The 22,487-nt window shown below is 41.5% G+C and overlaps 1 protein-coding gene across 1 annotated transcript in view; it reads right to left on the bottom strand.

Moving 5' to 3' along the window:
• The window catches only part of LOC128690681 (cell adhesion molecule Dscam2-like), a 536,323-nt gene that overhangs the window by 174,182 nt on the left and 339,654 nt on the right, over positions 1–22,487 (bottom strand). The window contains exons 17-18 of the mRNA XM_070088137.1: positions 13,953–14,093; positions 1,012–1,167 (exon numbers count right to left, since the gene is read on the bottom strand). Of these exons, the coding sequence (XP_069944238.1) occupies positions 1,012–1,167; positions 13,953–14,093 (297 nt within the window). The remainder of the gene's footprint in view (positions 1–1,011; positions 1,168–13,952; positions 14,094–22,487) is intronic.

Below are 22,487 nucleotides of genomic sequence, written 5' to 3'. Positions count from 1 at the left end.
GTATAAATGGAAGACAGGAATAAATAAAGGGGATGTAAATAGTGTGCTGAAAATATCTAGCCTAGACAGGACTCGCAGCAATGGTTTTAAGTTAGAAAAATTCAGATTCAGGAAGGATATAGGAAAGTACTGGTTTGGTAATAGAGTTGTGGATGAGTGGAACAAACTCCCAAGTACAGTTATAGAGGCCAGAACGTTGTGTAGCTTTAAAAATAGGTTGGATAAATACATGAGTGGGTGTGGGTGGGTGTGAGTTGGACCTGATTAGCTTGTGCTACCAGGACGGTTGCCGTGTTCCTCCCTTAAGTCAAGGTGACCTGACCTGACTAGGTTGGGTGCATTGGCTTAAGCCGGTAGGAGACTTGGACCTGCCTCGCATGGGCCAGTAGGCCTGTTGCAGTGTTCCTTCGTTCTTATGTTCTTATGTTACGAGTCAAGGTGGTGAGATGATGGAGGTTACGAGTCAAGGTGGTGAGATGATGGAGGTTACGAGTCAAGGTGGTGAGATGATGGAGGTTACGAGTCAAGGTGGTGAGATGATGGAGGTTACGAGTCAAGGTGGTGAGATGATGGAGGTTACGAGTCAAGGTGGTGAGATGATGGAGGTTACGAGTCAAGGTGGTGAGATGATGGAGGTTACGAGTCAAGGTGGTGAGATGATGGAGGTTACGAGTCAAGGTGGTGAGATGATGGAGGTTACGAGTCAAGGTGGTGAGATGATGGAGGTTACGAGTCAAGGTGGTGAGATGATGGAGGTTACGAGTCAAGGTGGTCAGATGATGATGGAGGAGAAGGTAGATCTCGCTGAAAAATATATTTGGAAATAATCTGTCAGTGTTAATGTTTTCCATAACTAAATATTGTCTGTAAGTTTCCAAATTCAGAATGTATTTCTTCATTAATTTCTTGTTTATTCAAGAACAAATTAATTTTATTACCAATTAAAAAAGCACAAGTGAAAATTTATGAGACGATTAGGTACTTATTTAAGGTACTTGCGTACCAACTTACTGGTACTAGAGTGAGGGTGGTGAGTGGGTGTGGCCACGATGGCGTAACCAGAGACTGGAGCGTAAGTGCAGTGTGTGGGCGGTGGTGACCACCACACCCGCACTCCGCCTCGCCCGGATGCTCGGCATGACAGTGCCGCTGGTGGACACAGCGGTGCTGGGGAAGCAAAGAACTGTATTATCATAAGACATATACCACAGGAGCTGTGAATCGACCCCTGTAACAGAAATAGGTGAGTACAAATAGCCGAGTACAGAGGTTCCTAAACGGGGACGCGAAGAGATTTTCAGGGAGTATGCCAGTGAGTCCTGACATACTCGCTGGAGTCTACCTGCAGGGGATTCCGGGGATCAACACCTCCGCGGCCCGGTCCACGACTTGGTCTCCCGGTGAATCAGGGCCTGATCAACGAGGCTGTTATTGCTAACCGCAGGCAGCCCAATGTACAAGCCACAGCCCGGCTGATCCGGTACCGTCTTTAGGTATCTGTTCAGTTCCCTCTTGAAGACAACCAGGGGTCTACTGGTAATGCCTCTTATTGCTGGTGGGAGGTTGTTGAACAGTCTTGGGCCCCGGACATTGTGTTTTCTCTTAGTGTACCAGTGACTCCCTTACTTTTCACTGGGGGTATGTTGCATCGCCTGCCAAGTCTTTTGCTATCGTATGGAGTGATTTCTGTGTGTACATTAGGAACCAGTCCCTCCAGAATCTTCCAGGTGTAGATTATGATATAGCTGTCTCGCCTGCGCTCCAGTGAGTACAAGTCAAGTGTTTCCAGGCGCCCCAGTAGTTAAGGTGTTTGACACAACTTACACGTTCAGTAAAGGTTTATAATTTGCTTTTTAATTATTATCATTTATTTTTAATTTATATCTTTTTAGTCAATATTTTATAGAAAATATTAAAAAATAATGTATAAAAAAGTGAAATTTTAATGCAAGAACGCAAGAGAAATTCGCAGATTTTGAATATGACTCAACTTCTCGGGAAACTCACAGGATATATACATCAGGTGTATGTTGCTCAGTGTATATCCTGTATACTAAAATTTACTTTAATCACCGTATTACTGATGAAATAATTACTAACTGATGGTGAAAACATGACGTACAGCTTTTAGTTTACTATGGAATGTAAGGTAAATGAAATAATTCCAATCTTAATATCCATATCCATAGGACAAACAGATAAATCTCTTAAGACCAGAATATTTGTAAGCAATGGCTAGTAAACAGTTATCCAGGCCTTTGGTCATTCATGTCAGGATTCATTTTAGTTTATGACAAATAAAATATGCTTCTCTTCCGTCTTTTTTCTCAGTTTTTTTTTATTTTCACGGTATAGATGAGGGAATAAATAGCGACTACACCAAAAATGTCGTCGAATTCATTCTGACGAGGACATAGTGAGCTACACGAAAATCTGAATAAACTGATGTAGTGGTCGGAAAAAGTGTCAGATACAATTTAATATAGACAAATGCAAACTTTATAGCTTTGGAAAGGATAATAACCGTGGCACTTTATAAACCACAATGTAGATCTTCATCCCTATGATGGCCAAAAGGGGATATAGGAGTTTAGTTTACCAGTAATCTTAAATCACTACAACAATATGTAAGTGGTCACAATAAAACGACTAGTATTCTTGGCTTCATATCAAGAAGTATGAAAAAGAGGAGTTTTTTGAGGTTATTCTTGAATTATATATAACGTTGGCTGCGTCTTATTTAGATTATGATACACAGTTCTGGTCACCGTCTTACACAATGGAAATAAATGCGCTGGAAAACGTATAAAGAAGGTTGACAAAGTTGATCCCGTGTATCAGAAATGTTTCCCAAGAGGCGAGATTGAGGGACCTGAATGGAAAACATAAACAAACAATAGAAATGTAAACAATAAGACTCACAGGATTGTAATCTAGTTAACAAAATTTAGATTTAGAGAGGATAGAGGAAAGCAATTGTTTGCATAAGACTTGTGAAGGAACAACCTCTCCAGCAGCGTTATACACCTTAAAGCTGTCTAGATTTAAAAATATGTTACTTAAATACATGAGTGGGTGTGGGTGGGTGTGAGTGGGTGTGGGTGAGTGTGGGTGGGTGTGGGTGGGTGTGGGTGGGTGTGGGTGGGTGTGGGTGGGTGTGGGTGGGTGTGGGTGGGCGTGAGTTACATCTGACCAGCTTGGGCTAGCAGTGGGTGTGGGTGGGTGTGAGTTGCATCTGACCAGCTTGGGCCAGTAGTGGGTGTGAGTGGCATCTGACCAGCTTGGGCCAGTAGTGGGTGTGGGTGGGTGTTAGTGGCATCTGACTAGCTTGTGCCAGTAGGCCTGCCGTAGTGCTCATTTTTTCTTTGAACGTAAGAAAGAAGGAACATTGCAGCAGGTGGGTGGGTGTGAGTGGCATCTGACTAGCTTGTGCCAGTAGGCCTGCCGTAGTGCTCATTTTTTCTTTGAACATAAGAAAGAAGGAACATTGCAGCAGGCTGTCTTTGTCTACCTTTGGCTTAAAGTACACAGTGTAGAGGGTCCTGAACGACTCCTCATTAAGATGTTGGAATTAAGATGTTGCTAGGCACCAGTATATTGCAGCAGTTTTTTGGCTGATGTGCAACTCAGATGTGCCCTGTGTTATACTCATGCCATGATCCTTTTCTTTGAGTGAGGTTTGTAGTCTCTGGCCACCTAGACTGTACTCCGTCTGTGGTCTTCTTTGCCCTTTCCCAAATCTTCATGACATTGCGCTTGGTAGGGTTGAACTCCAGAATCCAGTTGCTGGACCAGGCCTGCAGCCTGTCCAGATCCCTTCGTAGTTCTGCCTGGTCATCAACTTTACATCATCTGTAAACTGGAATACTTCGGAGTTTATTCCTTCCTTCATGTCGTTCAGAAATACCAGAAACAGCACCGGTCCTAGGACCGACCCCTGTGGCACCATGCTTTCGCCCACTCTTGACACCTCGCCACGTACCATCACCCGTTGTTTCCTTCCTGATCATTTGCAGTGACTTTCCTGTTATTCCTGACTGCTCCTATGGCTTTTGCGCTAATCTCTTGTGTGGAACTGTGTAGAAAGCCTTCTTACAGTACAAGTAAGTGTAGTCTACCCACCCGGCTCTCTCTCTCTCTCTCTCTCTCTCTCTCTCTCTCTCTCTCTCTCTCTCTCTCTCTCTCTCTCTCTCTCTCTCTCTCTCTCTCTCTCTCTCTCTCTCCCTCTCTCTCTCTCTCTCTTCTGCCTTGCTTTTGTCACTTTGTCGGAAAAATTCAGTATGTTTGTTTACAGTATTTCCCCTCCCTGAAACCTTGCTGATTATCGTGTTTAAGTTCATTCCTTTCTCGGTGCTCCGGCATTCCTTTCCTGATAAGCTTCTTCATGACTTGAATACTATACATGTCAGTGACACTGGTCTGTCGTGTAATGCTACCTGCCACTCTCCTTTCTTAAAGACTGGGACTACATTTGCCATCTTCCATACCTCAGGTAGTTGTCCAGTTTCAATGGATGTGTTGAAGATTTCTTTTAGTGGCAAAACAGCATCTCTGCTCCCTCTCTAAAAACCCACGGAGAGATGTCTGGTCCCACCGCCTTTGAGGTATCAAGTTCACATAGCAGCTTCTTCACCTCCTCCTCAGTTGTGTGTATTTCATCCAGCACTTGATGGTATACCTCCCTATTCTGAATTCCTGGAGTCCTTCCTATTTCCACTGTAAATACTTTTTAAATCTCATGTTGGGCTCCTCTCATACCTCTTGGTCGTTTCTTGTGAGCTCCCCACCTTCCTTCCTCCGTCTGATTAACTGGTCCTTGACTGTTGTTTTCCTCCTGATGTGGTTATACAACAGCTTCAAGTCAGACTTGATTTTCGATGCAATGTCATTTTCGTATTGTCGCTGAGTCTCCTTATCTGTGTATATTCGTTTCTGGCTCTTCAGTTAATCTCTTTATTATCTTGGGTTCTTTGTCTTCTGCACCTTTTCCTTCTCTAGCACACTTAGTTCTGGTCTTCCATTTATTTCTGTTTCCTTTGGGAACAAACCTCTCCTCTACCTCCTTGCATTTTATTGTCACATAGTCCATCATTTTTGTTACTGATTTTCCTGCAAATTCTCTCTCCCACTGAACACACCACAGGAAGTTCCTCATGCCTGTGTAGTCCCCCATTTCATAGTTTGGTTTTACGTGTCCTATTCCCGCTACCCTCTCCACTTGTAGCTCAGTTATATAATCAAAGCACAGAACCACACGGTCACTAGCTCCAAAGGGCCTTTCGTACGTGATATCCTCGATGTCCGAACTACTCAAGGTGAATACTAGGTCCAGTCTTGTTGGATCATTCTCACCTCTCTCTCTGGTAGTGTCTCTAACATATTGATGCATGAGGTTTTCCAGTACTACATCCATCATCTTGGCTCTCCATGTTTCGGGACCCCCATGGGGCTCCAGGTTTTCCCAGTCAATCTCCTTGTGATTGAAATCACCCATAACTAGTAACTTTGCTCTCACCATTTGAGCTCTTCTGGCCACCTCGGCTAGTGTGTGCGTTGTACACTACTGCAATTATCACCTTGTGGCCCTCAGATTGGATTGTTCCTACTATGCAGTCCCTTTTGCCCATTCCATCCATTCCTTCCATTTCCTCGAATCCCCATCAGTTTTTAATAAGCAATGCGACTCCTCCTTCCCCTCTGTTCCCTCTATCTTCCCTGAGGATTTGATAGCCAAGTGGAAAGATTTCATCTGCTATCATTCTGGCGAGTTTCGTTTCTGTGAGTGCTATTATGTCTCTGGATGTCTCCTTGATTCTTTCATGCCACTCCTCACACTTATTTGTATACCAAACCTTCAACTTCTTTTCTAAAACTGTGGTCTGGGTGGTTGCTGTGAAGGTGGAGTTTGTAATGAGGTGGGTGGGGGCATTGGGTATTGCATGTGTGTTTTGGGCAAGAATGCTTGGTTGCACTGGGGTGTTCCTGGTTGGGGGGCTTCTGTAGGTGGTTGTGAGGGAGGTTGTATTTGATCCTCCTCCTGAGTCTGGGTTCTGTCCATCTCCATCTTCACCTCTTTCCTTCTCTTATCTTTGTACCTTCTCTTTCAGTTGCTGCCTTTCTACTCGTGTTCTGTCCTGGTTGAGATACATCTCCCCATACACCGACATGTCCATTAGTCTTGCTTTCTCCTGCGGAATCCTGTTTTGACCCGATTCTGCCTTGAAAATCACTTTGACTGGCTGGATTCTTCCTCTTGCAAACCCCTCTATTCTTAGAAAATTTGCAACCTGGGTCATGTCATATTCTCCTATTGCTTTCATGATATTTTCAATCGTTTTTTTTTTCCCTTGTCTTCTTGTGTCGTAAGTTATCCCTTCAGCTTCCTGGAGCCCATAAACAAAGACTGATATCTCCCTTTCATTTTCCCACTGCATATCCCTATGTATCACCTGATTCGATTTAACTACCTCCATTGCAGTTTTCCTTTCTTCAATCTCTTCACTATCTGTTGTCACTGAGCCCTGTGGCCTGTCATTTTTCCTTCTCAGCTTTTCTTGGCCACTGCTATGGTCTGTTAGGGCCTCTGCGTATAGCTGAGCTGTTTCATTTTCTACAGTCCCCTTAATTGTTCCTGATGTGATCCTCTTTTTTTCTGGGGCTCCACGAAGGTCTGATAAGACCTCTGCATACAGATTCACTCCTTCAATCCCTACAGACCCTATGTTTGTGTCTGATGCAGCAGTTTCTGATGTCATGCCCACATTGCTCTTTAGTTCTTTAGGCTGTTTCAGATTTTTTAATTCCTCTTCTAACCTCTGTATCTTAGCCTCTGCTGCTGTGACATGCATCTACCACTTCCTGCTCTCTGTAGCTAACCACTCCTCCATTTTAATGCTAAGCTCTTCTAGCTTCCTTCCCCACTCATTTTCCCTTTTCATGAGCTTCCTTCCCAAACTCATCCTCTAGTCCACTGGTTTTCTGTCCTGCTCTCTGGCAGCCCATTTTTTTGGAGGGGAGGTTCTACAGAATGAAAAACTTATGTATTTTTGTGTGGTTGTTTTGTGGTGTGTTTCCCTGAGTGTGTGTGCAGAAGGCTGAGGGAGGGAGAGGAGGAAGCTGGAGACAGTGACGAAATGAGAGAGAGGTGGGGATGGGGAAAGAGGGGTTAGAGAGAGGAAGAGGGATAAGCATAAGAGGAGAGAGAGAATGCGAGAGGGAGATGGGAAAAGAGGGAGATAAAAGGGGGGAAAGGAGGGTGAGAGTGAGAGATTTGTGGCAAAAACAATGATCATTCTGCTAATTCGGCACAGAACACCCTTGCTGAATAGGCCAAACTCACCTGTTCAGCTTATTTGGGACACTTGTTCGTGTGCTCTCTGTGAATCTGAATCAGGATGCCCTCTCTTGAGCAACTCTACCAGCAGCTAAAAGAGGAGCTTAGAGTTGCTAAGCTGTAGATACGGCAATTAACGGAGGAGAACAAGAGGATTCGTAGTAATCTTGTTGTGAGTCCTCAGGTTAAGAAATGAACCTGGTCAGTGGCTGCACAACATAGAGCCAAGCTGACGATCAAGTAGACTGTTGGAGAGGCAGAAAAAATGAAGAACCAGAAGACTACTGTGGAAACTTCCAACCCATTTTCGGTCCTACCTGACGAATGTGGGTTGTCTACTGGGAATGTCACAATGAGCACCAAGGAAGCATTGGCAGACGTGAGTGAGACATACCGAGAAACCCCAACGAAGACCATCGAGAACGTAACGACGAATTCTACAAGTGAAGGTAAGAACATTGTTTTAGTTGGAGACAGTCAGGTTAAGTTTATGGATAGGGCATTTTGTCATAGAGACAGGAAGAGGAGGCAGAGGGTATGTTTTCCTGGGGCTGGGATGGGGAATATTGTTAGCAGTCTGGACGACATCATGAAAGGTAATGGGAGCAATCCTATTATCTGCCTCAGCGCGGGAGGCAATGATGTTGGCAGACGTAGGAGTGAGGACCTGATTAGAAGGTATAAGTCAGCAACAGAAATAATTAGGAAGAAGGGTGGGAACCCTGTCATATGTGGTATTTTGCCAAGGAGAGGAGTTAGAAATAAATGGTTGCCCAGGGCAATTGATGTCAATTGCTGGCTGGACAAGTACTGTAAGGAAAATGCGGTAACATTCATTGACAACTGGGACCTCTTCTATGGCAGAAATGACATGTATGCCAGGGATGGGGTACACTTATCTAGGTCTGGGGTGGGAGCACTGACAACTGCAGTGAAGGGAGTTGTTAGGACTTTAAACTAGGAATAGTTAGGGGTATGGGTTTTGGCGGAAAAACAGTGAAGTCCCAGTGAAGTAATATTATTAGTTCTAGGGGAACTAGTAATAAGCAGAACGAGGTGGATATTGGAAAGCCAGCGGCAGTAGGTGACAAGGAGAGTAATAGGTTTAGTAGAAAAACAGAAATGAGCAGGGAGGGTAAAGAGAAAGGAGGGTCTTTGAGTGTATATCATGCTAATAGCAGTAGTGCTCGGAATAAGATGGACGAGTTGAGATTAGTTGCTAGTGCAGGTAACATTGATGTATTTGCCATAATTGAGACGTGGTTTAATTCAAAAAGTCGGGAAATGCCTGCAGAATGTCACATTTAGGGTTTTAAATTGTTCAAAGTAGATAGAAGTATCAGGGAGGGAGGTGGAGTGGCATTGTATGTCCGAGATCGCTTGAACTGTTGCATAAAAACGGGTATTAACTCTGAAATAACACATACAGAGTCTGTTTGGATAGAATTTTCAGAGGGGCATGAAAAATTGATTTTAGGAGTGATATACCGTAACCCAAACTTAGATAGGGACCAAAGGAGACTACTATGGGAGGAAATTGTTAGGGCCACAAGGCACGATAATGTAGTAATTCTAAGAGACTTTAACTTTAGTCATATTGATTGGAATTTCTTGACTTGGAATTAGAATCCAACGACTTCTTAGAAGTAGTTCAGGATTGTTTTTTGAGGCAGTTTGTGACAGAGCCTACAAGGGGAAATAACCTGGAGTTTACCTGGAGTTTACCTGGAGAGAGTTCCAGGCGTCAACGCCCCCGCGGCCCGGTCTGTGACCAGGCCTCCTGATGGATCAGAGCCTGATCAACCAGGCTGTTACTGCTGGTTGCACGCAATCCAACATACGAGACACAGCCTGGCTGGTCAGGCACCGACTTTAGGTGCTTGTCCAGTGCCAGCTTGAAGACTGCCAGGGGTCTATTGGTAATCCCCCTTATGTATGCTGGGAGGCAGTTGAACAGTCTCGGGCCCCTGACACTTATTGTATTGTCTCTTAACGTGCTAGTGACACCCCTGCTTTTCATTAGGGGGATGGTGCATCGTCTGCCAAGTCTTTTGCTTTCGTAGTGAGTGATTTTCGTGTGAAAGTTCGGTACTAGTCCCTCTAGGATTTTCCAGGTGTATATAATCATGTATCTCTCCCGCCTGCGTTCCAGGGAATACAGGTTCAGGAACTTCAAGCCCTCCCAGTAATTGAGGTGACCTGCTTGACTTGGTTCTGGCGAACAAGGAAACTCTTATTAATAATTTACAAATTGCAGAGGAACTCGGCACAAGTGATCACAAATCAATTACCTTTAGCATTGAATGGAAGTATGACAGAAGGAATAATTCAGTAATGGTCCCAGATTTTGGCTTAGCAGATTACAATCGGCTTAGAGAACACTTGTTATCTGTGGACTGGAGTAACGAAGAGAGCTATCAGCATGACAGCTTTCTTAACACAATACATGCTGCCCTAAGGACATTTATCCCATATAAGGAAATTAGATCGAATAGCAATGACCCAAAATGGATGAATAATAGGCTCAAATATCTTTTAGGGCAGAAGAAAGCAATTTTTAGACGTATCAAAAGAGGTGAGAGTCATCTTGTGAATCAGTACATTGACATTAAGAGGGACATTAAAAAGGGGATAAGAAAAGCTAAACTGGACTATGAAATTAAAGTTGCTAGGGATTCTAAAACTAACCCAAAATGCTTTTTCCAGGTATATAGAACAAAAGTTAGAGATAAGATAGGTCCCTTAAAAATAACTATGGGCATCTTACTGACAAAGAGAATGAAATGTGCTGGATTTTAAATAATTATTTTCTCTCGGTTTTTACACAGGAAGACACTAACAATATTCCAGTAATTAATTTTTATAGTGGATCAGAAGAAGATAAATTATGTAACATCACAGTCACTAGTGAGATGGTTGTGAAGCAGATAGACAGACTGAAGCAAAATAAGTCGCCGGGACCTGATGAGGTTTTTTCAAGGGTTCTTAAGGAATGCAAAATGGAACTCTGTGAACCATTAACTAATATTTTTAATTTATCTCTTCAAACAGGTGTAGTGTCTGATATGTGGAAGATGGCTAATGTAATTCCTATTTTTAAAACAGGGGACAAGTAGTTACCTTCAATTTACTGCTCAATAAGCCTAATTACAAAATTGTTATTAGCACGCTTTGTCCAATCACTATTTTCAATTAAAATGTCTAATTTACTCTGTAGTTTGTTTCTGAGTTCATTACAAATTCTTCTGAGTTTATTATTAAGGATAATAATGAATTCAAATTTAAAATTAACAGAAAACCTACAAATAACTGTTCCCATGTACACTATTATTCTTCACATCAAGAGAGAGTTAAAGTGTATGTTTTCTCAACAATGTTTTTGAGAGCTTTACGTATTTGTAGTCCAGAGTTCATAGATGAAGAAATATCCAAAATTTATAAAATAGCTAATGATTTGAAATACCCAAGAAACGTAACTGATAAATCTTTTAAAATTTCAAGAAAAACTTTTTACAATCCAAAAAGGAACAACCAGCCTTATTCAACTAAAAATGTGTTGGTCCTCCCTTACCATGAAAACTTGGTTGATATGCCTTCTCTTCTTAAGACTTTTAGTATCGAAGTTGTATTTAAAAATCTTGATACAGTAAAAAAAAAAAGACTTTTGATAGAGAATTCCCCGCAGAATGTTGACGGATGTGTCTATAAGATTCCTTGTAAAATTTGCGATAAAGTTTATTACGGTCAAACTGGTAAAAATCTCGAACTAAGATTAAAGCAACATAAATATAGCATTAGAACTGGACAAGATTCCAATGTTCTATTTATTCATGTGAGAGATTTTAACCATCCAATTGATTTTCAAAAAGTTGAGAAAGTTGTATCAAGCAATTCCATGGTCGACAGGAATATAATTGAATCTTGTTTCATAAAAAGCAGTTTTGAAAATAATATGAATATTTCCATTGGTTTATGTAAATTAGATCCATTGATAATTAATAGAATTTGGGAAAATTTAATAATACATTGGACAAATAATAAATTTTAATATTCTTAATTCTTGGGTAGAATAGTTTGTTTGTGGGTTGTGTGAAGGACCTGTCTAGTTTGGCCAGTGGACCTTCTGCAGTGTTCTCTTTCTTATGAGTCGTGCATCGTGTGTTGCTTTGTTGTGGGATGTGATAGTGAGATGTGGTCTAGGCCCTTTATATGCCTTCCTTTGATGCATTACTTTCATTGTTCCTTGATAATGTGAGCAGTCACGAAAGTGCTTGGAATTTCTCTATTCTTTCACAGTGGTTGTTGAAAAAAAAAAAAAAAAAAAAAAAAAAAAATATATATATATATATATATATATATATATATATATATATATATATATATATATATATATATATATATATATATATATATATATATATATATATATATATATATATATATATATATATATATATATATATATCAGTGGAATCACTAACCAAGTCATTTTGAATCACTTACAGAACTAAGGGTTGGCCAGAACTCGATCCTGCATTCCCATGCCCAGCTCCATGTGAACTGAACAAAGTATGCACCACTTGATCCATCAGACCACCATCCTTAAACACCAAGCATCCAGCGGTACTGAGCGTGTTATCATGTTTTAAGGATATTTGTGGTCTTGGAGCCTCAGAGACTAATTTCAACCTCATCCTTTTTGGTTTACCAACCTTCACGAGCAGTCTATATATCAATGAAATCACGAAACTAGTGATTTTGAATTATGGGAAAATCTCCATGGGGAAGTGGAAAAGAATTCTTCCTCTGAAAGCCATGCATATCGTAAGATGCGACTAAAATGTCGGGTGAAAGGAGACTAGTAACCTCTTCTCGTGGGCTTTATTTACAGTGATTTGCACAGAAGCTGTCAGCTTACTCCAGCCAAACCAACTGGGCTTTGGGGTCTCTCAAGATAATGAAGCAGCAGCCCATGCAAGATGGGCTTATATCAGGTACTTACCAGAAGACCAAACCTTAGTCAGACTAGACTTTAGTAATGCCTTTGGTGTAAAGAGATATGGGTTTACCAGCTGTTCAAGAGCACTTCCCCAGTCTTTATCCCTTTACTTCAGCTGGATACAGCAAAACTTCAATTCTTTTATTAGACGAGCAAGAAATCACCACATCGGAGGGGGCTCAGGAAAATGACCTACTGGTTGATGGCACTCTGGCAGGTTCCCAAGGGTTCCTGCTAGAAGACCTGCAACTGGTAAAGTCGCAGGAAATGCTTTAGGACTCAGCCTCAATCTCTTCAAGAGTGAAATCATCGCAACAAACCAGGAAATATTCCAGCTGTGCGAAGAATCCTCCCTGAATCTTCAAATATAGCACCCCTGGATCATTAGGCCAGCGATACAGTCATCAAGGACAAACTCAAAGACCTAATGAAAATGGGCGAGAGAATAAGTGATTTGGATGCTCATGACGCTCATGTGTCTAACTCTGCCAAGACTAACTCACTTCTTGAGGTGTGCACCCTACTTCGACAACCCAACACTCAATGAATATGACGCACTCCTAAAATCTATCTTTAGGAAGGCACTGATCACAATGATACCAAGCAAATCTTCCAGTGCTACTGAGAGGTATATGGGCGCGCAAGACAATGCAGGTAGCACTATCTATCGTCGTGTGTGACTTTCAGTGACCTAATAAAGGAGATTGCCCCCAAAAGCTTGAGAAGTGCTATAAGTGCTCAGGACTCAAAGTTCCTCGTAGCAGCCACGCAGTATGATAGCCTTGAATTAACTCCAAGCAGACCAGCTCCTCCCAGAGAGCACAAACAGTCCCATTGGGAAAAACTAATCGTGGAAAAAATCGCCAACATAGTCCTCAACAATACCTCAGGAAAGGACAAATCTTTCCTCCACATTCCGGAAATTTTCTATTAGTTGTTTCTAATTCCTCCTTGGCCATTCGGTTCGACTCTCAGGCCATTCGAATTTATGTAGCTCTTCGACTAGCCGCTCCCATACTCACCGAACATAGGTGCATTTGCAGGGTATCAGCTGATTATTTTAAAGGCTACATGGTCTCGTCTGTCATATACCAGAAAGGAAGTATGCCAGACAAGAGGAGGTCAGTGACATCATCAAGCGAAGTCTGGCCACAGCCAGCTGCCCAGAAGAGTGGGAACGGGAAATACTGTGCCTGAACTCTAGGCACTTCCAAATTCAAACGACCTATGGTTAATTTTCTTTTCACCTAAGATTAAATATGTACAAGTGATCTTTTCCTTCAAGTTATGTAATATGTCCTTAACTTCTCTCACAATTATTTTAAGAGTTCTTTCTACCTTAAATCTGCCGGAAATATTTTCATAATTATCGGCTTCATCATGTATGAAAAGTTGTAATATTCAATATCTAAAACAATGTATACTCTTGGTAAATAAAGTCATTTGTTTTCAGTATATTCTGATTACGGTACGTGTTTATTTGCAGAGATGGGGAATCAATAAACATAAATTGAATAATTTGTCAAGAACTAAGCCATATGCTCTGCTACCATCGTGCAAGTGTTGAATTCATTAATAAATATGTAACCACTACCTTCATTTCTCCACACGGAGTCTTACCATCATAACTTGTAGCCTCGACTATCCTGGGTGAGGAAAGGGGACCAGGACCAGCCCTGGTGAAGGCTCTCACAGCCACCTCGTAGAGGGAGCCTGGCATCAGGTCCCGTACCTCATACTGCTCCAGTGCTTCCTTGTCTCCTGTGCTCAAAGATACCAAGTTTTGGATCGCAGTTAAGTGGGGCTCAGGGTACAGGGGGACACAGAATTGAATAGGTGGTTAGAAAACACAGTGTTAAATTAATGGTTAACAGAGCTACAGATGTGTCTCTTAACATAATGATAAACAGATCACCTATCACAAAACTCACAGAGGGAAATTTCTTAGGAATCCACCTTGATAATAGACTCAAATTTCAAACACATATACAACAAATTTCAAAAAAAAATTTCCAAGACCGTAGGCATACTATCGAAGATACGGTACTATGTTCCACAGTCAGCCCTCCTGGCCCTATATCACTCACTTATTTACCCCTATCTCACCTATTGAATTTGTGCATGGGGCTCAACAACAATAAACCACCTCAGACCACTAATTACCCAACAAAATCCTGCAGTCAGAATGATAACAAATTCCCACTACAGGCAGCACACTCCTCCAATTTTCAAAACTCTAAACCTACTCACCATACAAAACATCCATACTTATTACTGGACCTACTACATACATAGAACACTTAACTCTGATATAAACCCTCCCCTCAAACATCTCCTTACCAACCTCAACAGAACACATGACCATAACACAAGGCACAGATCACTCTTTGATGTTCCTCGTGTCCATCTCACTCTATGCAAAAACTCAATGCACATAAAAGGCCCTAAAATCTGGAATTCATTACCTGTGAATATAAAAGAAACACTGTCTGTTTATATATTCAAGTCTCTTCTCAAAAATCACTTACTCACCCACAACTAAATAAATACTGTGGTGATGAATGGTTTGAAAAACCGACATGCTGAAGATTGAGACACTTATGCAGCATATGGGAATCTTTATTCAGGAAACGTTTCGCCACGCAGTGGCTTCATCAGTCCAATACAAAGAGGAAGGCGTAAGGAGAGGAGGAGAATGAGGTAATCAGTCCAGTATATAAGCCACGTCTACGGCCCTATGCTGTACATTCTACAAGATTGATGGACTGAACACATCGACTCCAGGTTGAGGGACTGATTACCTCATTCTCCTCCTCTCCTTACGCCTTCCTCTTTGTATTGGACTGATGAAGCCACTGCGTGGCGAAACGTTTCCTGAATAAAGATTCCCATATGCTGCATAAGTGTCTCAATCTTAAATAAATACTAAATAAGTATCTCACAGACTGTATCTCATAAATGTTTCCCATTACTGTATCTCATAAATGTCAACCTGTGACCCAATCAAACTTTGTTACTATTTAACTTCACTACCCAACAGAATACTCCATTCTACTTATTGCACAGCATCACAGTAAATGACCATATGACCTGTCTTTGTAATACTCATTTGTACTAAATTGTTATCTGTTTACAATAATTTTTGTACCACTGAATATATCATTGCTTAGTTAATCTTAAGTTAATTTTAAGCCTGCCCATAATGCTCTGCATACAAGGGGCTTTGGCATGCTGCACTTTAAAAATTGTATTCCTTGTACTTCTCTGTATCATGTTCAAATTAATAAATAAATGGTTAGGAAGCACAGTGTTAAATTAATGGTTAGGAAACACAGTGTTAGATTAATGGTTAGGAAACACAATGTTAGATTAATGGTTAGAAAGCACAGTTTTAGATTAATGGTTAGAAAACACAGTTTCAGATTAATGGTTAGGAAGTAGGCCACACACACACACACACACACACACACACACACACACACACACACACACACACACACACACACACACACACACACACACACACACACACACACACAGGGCAAAGCCCCTGATCATGGGTGACTTTAAACACAAGGAAATCGATTGGGAGAACTTGGAGCCACATGGGGGCCAAGATACATGGAGGACTAAGATGATGGAGGTGGTACTGGAAAACTTCATGTACCAACACGTAAGGGACACTACACGAGAGAGAGAAGAGAGGATGAACCAGCAAGACTGGACCTAGTATTCACCTTGAGTAGTGCAGATATTGAGGATATCACATATGAAAGACCCCTTGGGACCAGCGATCATGTGGTTTTAAGGTTCGAATACACAGTAGAGCTACAAGATGAGAGAGAAGCAGGAACGACATGGCGAATGAAGCCAAACTACAAGAAAGGGGACTACATAGGAATGAGGAACTTCCAGAACGGGGTTCAGTGGGACAGAGAACTGGCAGGGAAGCCAGTAAATGAGACGATGGAATATGTAACAACAATGTGCAAGGAGGCTGAGGAGAGGTTTGTACCCAAGGGTAACATGAATAATGAAAAAGCCAGGATGAGCCCATGGTTCACCCAAAGGTGCAGGGAGGCAAAAACCAAGTGTGCTAGGTAATGGAAGAAGTATAGAAAGCAAAGGACCCAGGAGAATAAGGAGAACAGTTGTAGAGCCAGAAATGAACATGCACAGATAAGAAGGGAAGCCCAACGACAATATGACAGCGAAAGCCAAATCTGACTCGAAGCTGTTATACAGCCACATCAGGAGGAAAACAACAGTCAAGGACCAGGTAATGAGGCTAAGGAAGGAAGGAGGAGAGACAACAAGAAATGACCGTGAAGTATGTGAGGAACTCAACAAGAGATTCAAAGAAGTGTTCACAGAGGAGACAGAAGAGGCTCCAGAAAGATGGAGAGGTGGGGTACACCACCAAGTGCTGGACACAGTGTCAGCATAGTTGCTGATCCCTGTGTTGTATAGCATATTAGTATCATCCATGTGCTTTAGATAGGAGATCCCTTTTAGGCCTGTGACTTTGTGTGACGTCATGGGATGTGCATGTGTACGTTCGTACCTCTGCCCCAGTCTCAGTCGGCGTGTAGACCTAGACAGGCTAAGACAGGCAGAGGCTGGGCTCCATTTCTCATCATCACAGTCTGACAATATATGTTACCATCCAACAAGTGTGTCTACCTTCAACCCTCGATATCTCCATTTAAGAACCCCTACGATAAATGGTGCCAGCAGTGTGGGCGTAAAATTGATAATTACGCCGATGTACGGAGATTTCTTTCTACCAGCAAGACGGCAATTTCGTGTCACCAGTAGGCCGACCTAGCCAGCCTGCTACCTCAAGTCAGCTACTCTCCCAAGCTCCTACCAGCTTCTACACCATTCACTGATCAGTCTCTTTGTATTAGTGTTTATCTGCTTATTTGCATCACTCCCGAGGGGTTGACCCGAGTTTGCAAAATAAGCCAGCTTCCAGTCTGTGGTGAGGGAGCCCAGTCGAGCCTAGTCTATTTCATCTAGTTCTTTTGCCTGCCAAGCCAGCTTTCCACCTTTGCTGTGCTCATCGTGTGAGGTTGTCAAGCCATTCTGTGTGAAGGGTCAAGATAAGCCAGCAAGCAACTAACCCAGTTGTTGTACCCCAGTATTCAAGCAAACCACGTGAGTAGTCTTCATTGCTTGTGATTTGAGCTCCAAGCCATCCTGAGTGCTCTTTTTCATCCTTGTGGTGTTGTGGTATTTCGTGGGTGTATTTTAAGCTAGCCAGCTTAGAATATCTTCGCGGCAGTGTGGCTGTTCTCAGTGATGCTTACGCCATTCAACCCATAGGCCCAACCACCCACGACCACGTATCTCACCATTGCCAGGTCTTAGCCCTGTTAACCCACAAACCCAACCACTCTCACTGTGTTTTGGTACTCACCCAACCTCTACCAGTGTTTTGGTGCACTACTAAGGGTTATAGAACCATATTTTAAGGACCACATAGGGGGTCAAGAGCTAGAGTGTGTCTTCGACAGTGGCGCCATCGTTAAAAGCCTCCTGTGTGAGTTCATCGTCGACGTAAGTGCAATTTTACGATCACATGTGCAGAGGACAGCAGCAAGACGACATAAACAATCCTCTACTCTCCACTACCATCAACCTTATTCTACACCAAGTCGTTTCAGCGATAATTAATTTTTTTTTTCATAGAGACATTTGCGAGTGTTGAGACATTTCTTTTGTGTTTCCAGTGATTTTTTTTCTTAGTGACATTCAGTGACTCTCGATCAGACTCAGTGTTTGTTAGCAATAATCTTTTAATCTCCTTAATTCAGTGTTAATTACCGTGCATTATCTTATGTCTGTTGTGTTGAGTGTCTTTTTATGCACTTGAAGTAAGTACTTAGTGTTTTTCCTTTGCTGTGTGTGCAGCATATGAGCAGTATAGAACTTGTGTTTACACTTCAGAATCGCCTTGTGTTCTCAGTATTCCAGTGAAGTATTTCAGTAATTTATCAGCTTTATTCTGCACCATAACTCAGTGTTGTCTGTTATAATTTTTTTCTTCCCAGCATTTGTGTATACTTGTTTTGTTCCCTGTGTGTTGAACATTCTTGTGTTCATATTCTTTTCATTTAGCCAGTGTCTAATTTGTCTTATTTCCACAGACAATAGTGCCATTATTTTGTGCAAGCAAGAAAGCATTTTTACAAAATTTTTCACACATCGTTTCATTGCAAGAAAATTATAGTATTGTGTTTATGTTGATGTGTTGTGTTCTGCATCATTGTAAGTGTTCAAACCTTTTTGTTCTGTGTTTTAGCACCTATTATTTTTCATGTTTCATTGAACAAATTCACTCTTAGTGCAATTTTTAAGTTCTTCTTCTAGAGTAAATTGTTCTTTTACTTGTTAAGTGTTGTTTAAGATGCAGTTAAGAGTTAAAGTGTTCATTCCTTGATATATTTCTTTTCTTGTGTGTGTAATATTTTTTTTTTATTATTGCACATTGACTCATTTTGCAATAATTCTTGTGCAAATATTGTTGCCATTAAAGTTTTTCGTGCAGAAATTTTATGCAGTACTTGTTGATCAGCAATTGTTATTTTGCAACATTGCAACAGTTGTGATGAATGGTTTGAAAAACCGACAAGTTGAAGATTGAGACACTTATGCAGCATATGGGAATCTTTATTCAGGAAACGTTTCGCCACACAGTGGCTTCATCAGTCCAATACAAAGAGGAAGGCGTAAGGAGAGGAGGAGTATGACATTCTACAAGATTGATGGACTGAACACATCGACTCCAGGCTGAGGGACTGATTACCTCATACTCCTCCTCTCCTTACGCCTTCCTCTTTGTATTGGACTGATGAAGCCACTGTGTGGCGAAACGTTTCCTGAATAAAGATTCCCATATGCTGCATAAGTGTCTCAATCTTCAACATTGCAACAGTTTATTTCAGTGCAGTTTATTATGCTCTGTTCTGTGCATAATATTTTATACTTTCTGTGCCATTTTATTTTATTTCACTGAATTGTGTCTCAGTTTTATTTTTGCACAAGTTTTATTGAGTCCATTTTATCATTTTATTGTGTGTTTCCCAATTGCATTGAAAGTAAAGACAACTCACTGTGCCATTCATTCAAATTAAAGTAAAAATTGAGCAAATCAGATTTGAGTAAAGTATAAGTTCTCTTGAATTTCAAAGTGTTGTTCATTCAGTTGCATATTTTTCTTGTGTGAGTTCTTTACTTACTGTGTAACCTGTCAATTTTTAATTACTTATGCAGAATAGTTAAGCATTTATTTTCCCCATTTAAGTTCACTGTGTTGTGTGTTCCTCAACCACATTTTCTTTTGTTCTCTAAATTCTTGTTTTACATTTTGCAAATATGTCTCAAATTTTCTCAAGCGATGCCTCAGCACATGCTGCTAGTACAACCATTAATGCGTCAGCCCAAAATTCGAGTAACTCCTTATCAAACAATAGATATACTCAGACTTCTAGCCTGCGTAATTTCAGTCGTGATCTGTATGATGCAATGCCATTGTTCAATGGTACTCCAGACAACCTTGAAGGTTGGTTTACCGCAGTTAGAGCCAGAGCTGATGCTTCAGTTGATAGTCTTCCATCTGAGAGTTGTTTGATCAGTATCGGAAAGGAGAGTCTAGCCCGTACTCCAGCAGCCTCACATGTATTTAACTTAATTTGTATGAAGGACTTTCAAGATCTAACCAGGTGGCAAGATTATGAACAGTTAATTCGCAATTATCTTGAACCGGTGCGAGAAACCGATCCGTTCTTTGTTCTCAAAGAATTAGTTTGCACAGCTCCGAGACCAGAGGAGTCATTAGATGAGTTTGCTCTTCGTCTTAATAACCTAATGTCCTCATTCGTTAAAGCAGGTCAAAATTCCAAGTACCTTAAAGATAACGATAAACCAGCCCTTGAAGGGTTTGCCAAATTAGCTGCATTTGGAGTTATTAAACAACTAATGCCACCGACATCTATGTATGTATACAATTCAAGTCCGCTGGATGCTACTATGGGACCGCTTGCAGCTCTAATCCATGTACGAAATTTGTGTCCCGAGGGAACCTTTCCTTATCGTAAGTCTATGCCAAACACCTTGTCCACTCCTGTACTTCCTCTAGTTTGTGCTACTACCAAAACTCCCAACCTTAATCACTCGCGTCCATCATCCAAAGCAAGTGTTAATAAGAGCCATCATTCCCGTAGCACTCGTAGTATGTACAGTACCCACAGTCAAAGAATTTGCTACAATTGTGGTTACCGTGGCCATATCGCTATTAATTGTCATGACAGTCACCCTAAGAAGCGTCGTACTGATGATGAGTACCAGTCAGATCTTCCCTACTGTACTTATCATAGAATTCATGGACATGACACATCTGAGTGCAACGGTCTCTACAACCTGCAGTACTCTAGATCTTTCTGTGGCCGTTCCAACCGTAGAGCCAGGAGAGGAAACAGACGTCGTGGTTCACAAACTAACCAGAACCAGGCTCATTCTTCCAATTCGGGGGAATCCGAGCGCCCAAATCTACTCGTCCAGTCGTGACAGTAGTAGGTGATAACGAGTGCACCATCCCAGTCCAAAATTCCTATGAAGCCTTAGCCAGCCTTGAGATTGACAGCCCTGCTGTTGATGCTGCTTCGCACATCTCTGACGTAGAGGAATTTGGGGATGAAGTAGAAAACGCCTTCTCCGATGACAACCCACCTTTCTGTTTGCATATAACTCCTAATGAAACGATTGGTCCTTTAGTACAAGCTTCTGTCCATTATGCGCCCGTTCATGTGTTCATGGACTCTGGTGCGCCCTTTGTCGATCTTGGCCGAAAAAATTCGGTATTGATTACGTGTTTTTGGCGCGTGTCATACTTCGCGCCCCGCGTGGCCAGCTTCCCGTTCTTTAGTTCCAACCAATCACAAGCCTTCCCTGAGTCTCTTCAGCTAAGTACAGTTCGCTTCTGCTGCCTTCCCATTGGTTGAGAGATCAAAATATAAACACTGGCGGCTTGGCTTCGAACACACACGCATTTTTCCCTCCACCCTTTCTAATCTACTCTTGGATTATACATTCTACAATGTCGGTAAGTACTGATTGTTGTGTTTAGTGCTTACATGAATAGTTTAGGCATATTTTGATATATACCTAAAGTCTGTGTGAAGCATAATATGAGTGTAGCATGCAGTTGAAAAAAGTGCAAGCATTTTAGTCCGAATTCTTTCGGTCTTGCGCGAGTTTCCGGGAATGTCCAATTATAGTCAAATAAATATTTATAAAAAATTTTCAATTGCATATATGAACTCTGTAGTGGTCTGGATTTATACAGGAGGTTTCTATTGTCCTTCCAGTTCCATGAGAGGCTGTTTTATGGGGAGCAGTCGACCAGCAGGTCGAGGTATGTCTGCGTTTCTGAAGACAGTGACTCGGAACCAGAGGTAGACGAACCAGAATTGCTGGATAGTGGTGATGAATACTTGCCACCGGATGCACAGGATGCAGAGATGTCAAGTGATGATGAGGAGGAAGAAAGGAAAGAAAGGCCAGTCAAAAAGCAGAAAGTAATGAGGAAAAAGAAAACTTTTAGGATTGAGGAATACCCGGATGAGGAAGAGATCCATGAGAATATTGCTCTTCAAGTTTCATCTCAGTGGACCGTAGATGACATTCAAAATGATCCTTTGCCGGCATATGAACATGAAAAGCCTCTTGCAATTAGGTCTCCAAATGAATCTCAGGAATATAGGGATTGAAACTTGCATCACTTTGCAATTTGGCATTGTTGATATTTGCTTCCTTTTTATATTTTTGTAACAATTAAAAAATGTTTTGATACAAGTTCCATTTATGTTTTTTATATTGTCTGTTTGTATATTAAATTAAAAAAATTGTTTTGGTGTGTTTTATTAACAATTGCAAGTTTGCAACATAAAATTTTTTAATCCCTTTGTCGGGAGCAGCCTAATATTTTCGGTCTTCGGAGATTGGCAATTGCTCGAAAACTAACCATCAGAAATCAATTTATATGGGATCAGTGACCTTGTATTGAGTTACTCTATCCACCATAGGGAGTTCAGTTCGAATTTCAAATTTTCGGACCCCTTGCGCGATGAAGAGCCATCATTCCCGTAGCAC

The sequence above is a fragment of the Cherax quadricarinatus genome, chromosome 24 (assembly GCF_038502225.1).
Source record: "Cherax quadricarinatus isolate ZL_2023a chromosome 24, ASM3850222v1, whole genome shotgun sequence".
Classification (NCBI taxonomy): domain Eukaryota; kingdom Metazoa; phylum Arthropoda; class Malacostraca; order Decapoda; family Parastacidae; genus Cherax; species Cherax quadricarinatus.
The sequence above is the reverse complement of the archived record's forward strand: the minus strand, read 5'-3'. Positions and strand labels throughout refer to the sequence as shown.